The sequence below is a fragment of the Pundamilia nyererei genome, unplaced genomic scaffold (genome assembly GCF_000239375.1).
Source record: "Pundamilia nyererei isolate P.nyererei 1_Seehausen unplaced genomic scaffold, PunNye1.0 scaffold00173, whole genome shotgun sequence".
In the NCBI taxonomy this organism is placed as follows: Eukaryota; Metazoa; Chordata; class Actinopteri; order Cichliformes; family Cichlidae; genus Pundamilia; species Pundamilia nyererei.
Genome location: NW_005187574.1, coordinates 1042069 through 1045813, shown reverse-complemented (window position 1 = coordinate 1045813; position 3745 = coordinate 1042069). Strand labels below are relative to the sequence as shown.

The following is a 3745-nucleotide window of genomic DNA, read 5'->3' as shown; positions in this document are numbered from 1 at the left end:
TAGAAGGTGTTGACACCAGGACGTTATGTAGTAAGTTTTGTTTCTACTGTAGTTAAAGTGTAAAAGAACGTTTAACCAACAGCTCATGTGACAGTGAGCATTTTGTGGATTTATTGGCCCTGTTATATCATACAGATAAGACAGTCGTAAATGTAATGGCTCCCTTATCCTTGAACTGTGCATAGGATCTGCATAAGAGACAACAATCACTGTCACTCAAAATTTTAATCACCGTCTAAAGTCATGATTCTTTCATGACGTTTATGAGACGCCATGAACCTTTTGTGTGTCTTATTTTTCACAGACATAAATCTGTTGGGCTCAGGTACAGCATGTTTTACCATGACCCTCACCTGGATTATCACAATGAGCTTATAGTGCAGACAGTGAAGTAAAAGGTGTGATATGGAGCTGCATGAGTGAAGAAGGCTGAGAGAGATTAGATTAAAATGCTTCAGTGGGTGGCTGTTGATGCACTGTACAGGCACAGGCTGACGCCATGATTGCCAGTCATCAATACAATAATAAGCATACTGCCAAAATGACAACATGGTTTCTGATGATGAGAACAGCTAAACTGATGGCTACAAGTCTGTCGCCTGACTCGTGTTCAAAGGAAACCTGTGCTGCATTTTACAGCAAAACATAGAGATACTTTGGTAAAAAACACAAAAGCCTGTCTCAAGGTTTTTGACGCTAGAAGTCAACATAGCGTTCTCTCTGTCTTCTTCCACATGTTCAGGTTCTAATGCATTTGTTGCCGACACCAGCACAAACAGGCCTGACTGTGAAGAGCAGTCAGGGCCTCCTGGCAGCCCTATGAGACCGGAGATTGGCTGTATGCAGTCTTCTCCAAGTTCTCTGGGTAGAGACCCGTTGGCCATATTGTCCTGCAAACTTTGACTGCAACTCTGTAGAAGACTGCCTATGGTTCCTAAGTGCTGACAGGGTAAAGAAAACATGGTGGGAGCCCACTTTCCAGCCCTTCTCTGGCATGCCCCATCATGCTGCATCTTGGTTTTGAAGCATGCCAGGTTGAATTCGCCCCATGACATGGGCCCTAGCGTTTTCAGTCAAAGATGTCTTGCTTGGAGAAGACAAAACTGACCACTGCAGCAGGGTCCATGCTCACATATGCTGCTAATCTGGTACAAATCAGGCACCTGGTTGTCAGCGCCTGGGGTACCAAAAGCTCAAAACAAGAGTCAATGGCAGAATAAGGTGTTTGACACTGCAGGGAAGCTTTGTGAAGTTTTTGATGGGTGCATCCCACAAACCTAACTCTGCTGCTCAACTCACAAATGCATTTTCCTTATAAATGTGGCACCATTTAAAGGGAATAAACAGGCTTTTCACCTGTATAAGATTTATTGCCAAGAACACAAACAGGCACATTTTGAAATTTGAACTGAATAAAACTTTTTTTTCACAAACATGCAGACTGCATCACAGAAACAACACGCACATTTTTGTCTTATGTTTTTATTTAGCGAGTAATTCACATTAACTGCTGCAACACTAGAGCTTTAACAAACAGTAACCTTTATTTCCTTTATTTTCCCACCGCCATGACCTCCGCTCTGTAACAAACACTGAGAAACTTCAGCAACAGTAAATCAAATTACAATGGTCAGGTAGCCACAGACTAGATCTATATCATGTTCCTGTCTCTTTGCATCTGCTGATTTCATTTAGTATTTTCTAACGTGCTCCAAAAAAGTCACGAGGCTTTGAGGTTTCTTGGCCTGGTTACTGGAAAATGGTGTGATACTTGATAGTATCTGATTATCCTTCACTGAGGGGACGTTGGTGATAGCTGAGATCTGGTATGGTTTCCTGTACTTTGATGGGGGTTTGGAGGAAATCTTTCTGGACTTCTTTGGAAGATGGGGTAGTTTTGTGATTCCCATGACTTTCAGTTTAATCAGGGCTTCAGAAATTCCTGCCATGTTCCGGGCTTGGCAGCGATATTCACCAGCATCCTTGTATGATAACCCGTTCAGGCTGATAATCGACCAGCGGACCCCCACCCGCGGAGATTCCTGCATAACTGGAACAGAGAGAGTTGTACAATCTTAGCTCTCGGCACCCTACATTTAGCTTTTTGCTTTTAACTTAAAAGAGTACCTTACAAAGGAAGTCTTACAGGCCTGGGTACTCCTGAGTCCCTAACAAACCAGAGACCCAAAGAAACTTTGGAGTTACACATTAAAACAAGATGTAGTTAAAAACTTTAGGAATGAGCTTATAAAATCAAAAGTTTCACTTGATTAAAATTTGGCCCATCTCATGTTCAAAATTATTTTCTCATGCACCTCTGGGCTGTTTTCATTGTGCATTCCATGTGTAGCTCTCTCAATGGAAGTCCTGTTCTGGGTGCTTGCACTTGTGCTTCTGTGATGGATGAGTGGTGAGTAAGAAAATATTATGTCTGTGTGGCCAAAGTCTCCTGTACTTCTGATGCAGTCAATCCGGCTCACAATAGCCACATAGCTCAGCTCATTTCTAGTGAATATTCTCTTGCAAGTGCCTCCGAGGGTTACAACAGAGCCCAATCCTGTGAATCTGATCCAACTTTAGCTTTAGAAAATAGGAATTTTTCATTGTAGCTTGCTTGTTATGCTGTCGTATAGTATTTTATTGTTTATTTTATAGTTTATAACCTAGAAGTATAAGTTAAGGAAAAGACATTTTGTAATATTTACTTTATGTCTGTTTTTAGTTTTATGGGGGAAAAGATGTCAACCATTGGACTAACAACGAAGTAAAAAGCCCTGAACTTACTTCTGCCTCCAACATTCGTTGAAGTCGTTAGCTGTCAAAGAGTTATGGTAGTCATGTGACTGAACTTATGATAAATCCTGCTGAAGTAAAATAGCATAAACTGCATGAAACATGAAAACTATATTCATATGTGATGGAGTTACTGATAAATCGTGTGAAAGTACAACCTAGAAAAGGAGAAAATGAAATGATGTGATTTTAATGAAGTAACCTCCTCCTTAGTTAAAGTAGGTGAAAACTCAGAGAGAGAGAGGCTGGACATTGGTTGACTGCATATCAACAATGACTGGAGAGAGAAAGAGAGGGAGGAGGGAGAAGGGGAGAAACTATATAACAACCCCATGCAGACAGAGTAAGTTGTCCTTCCTCTAGTTCTTGTGATGTTCAAGAAACACGGCCTGAAGATCTGGCCCTGGGAGTCCACAGATTAAATTAAACAGTACTTTTCACACTAAGGAGATACTAGTGTCAGGCTGATCCATGCTCCAGTCCAATTCTCCTACCCACATTTCCTTGACCTCAGTGATGTTTTTATTGAAGTCAAGAAAAAGAGGTTAGAAATAGGAGTCAGGAGACAGGGGAGACTTTGAGGCACACCCTCGGGCCAGTCGGAAAGGTGATTGGGGCAGAGAGGAAACATCTGGAAACACAGCTGAAACTCATCAGGAAAGCAAGACGAGAGAAGCAAAACTAAACACAGCGCACCTGAGACCAAAGACTGATAATGTGTGTTTGGACTTTTTCATCTGCTTTTTCAAAGGATGTAGACTGATGCACTAAGCTAACAAACAAAGAAAAAAACAACACTTACATGTCCAGACATAATCAGTGTTGGTCAAGTTACTTGAAAAAACTAATCAGTAACTAATTACTGATTACTTCCCCCAAAAAAGTAATCCTGTTACTTTACTGATTACTTATTTTCAAAAGTAATTAATTACTTAGTTACTTTTTAAAAACA

At 40.9% G+C, this 3745-nt stretch overlaps 1 protein-coding gene across 4 annotated transcripts in view; it reads right to left on the bottom strand.

The window, feature by feature from the left end:
* Positions 1–1474: 1474 nt before the first annotated feature.
* lrit3b (leucine-rich repeat, immunoglobulin-like and transmembrane domains 3b) overlaps positions 1475–3745 on the bottom strand; it is a 15882-nt gene continuing 13611 nt past the window's right edge. For 2 of the 4 annotated variants that reach the window (XM_005746144.1, XM_005746145.1), the window contains exons 6-7: positions 2128–2168; positions 1988–2050 (exon numbers count right to left, since the gene is read on the bottom strand). In XM_005746144.1, coding sequence (XP_005746201.1) covers positions 2129–2168 — 40 coding nt within the window. In that variant the 3' untranslated portion in view covers positions 1988–2050; position 2128. Of the gene's footprint in view, positions 2051–2127; positions 2169–3745 lie in introns of all 4 variants that reach the window. The other 2 variants (XM_005746142.1, XM_005746143.1) reach the window with 2 other exon arrangements.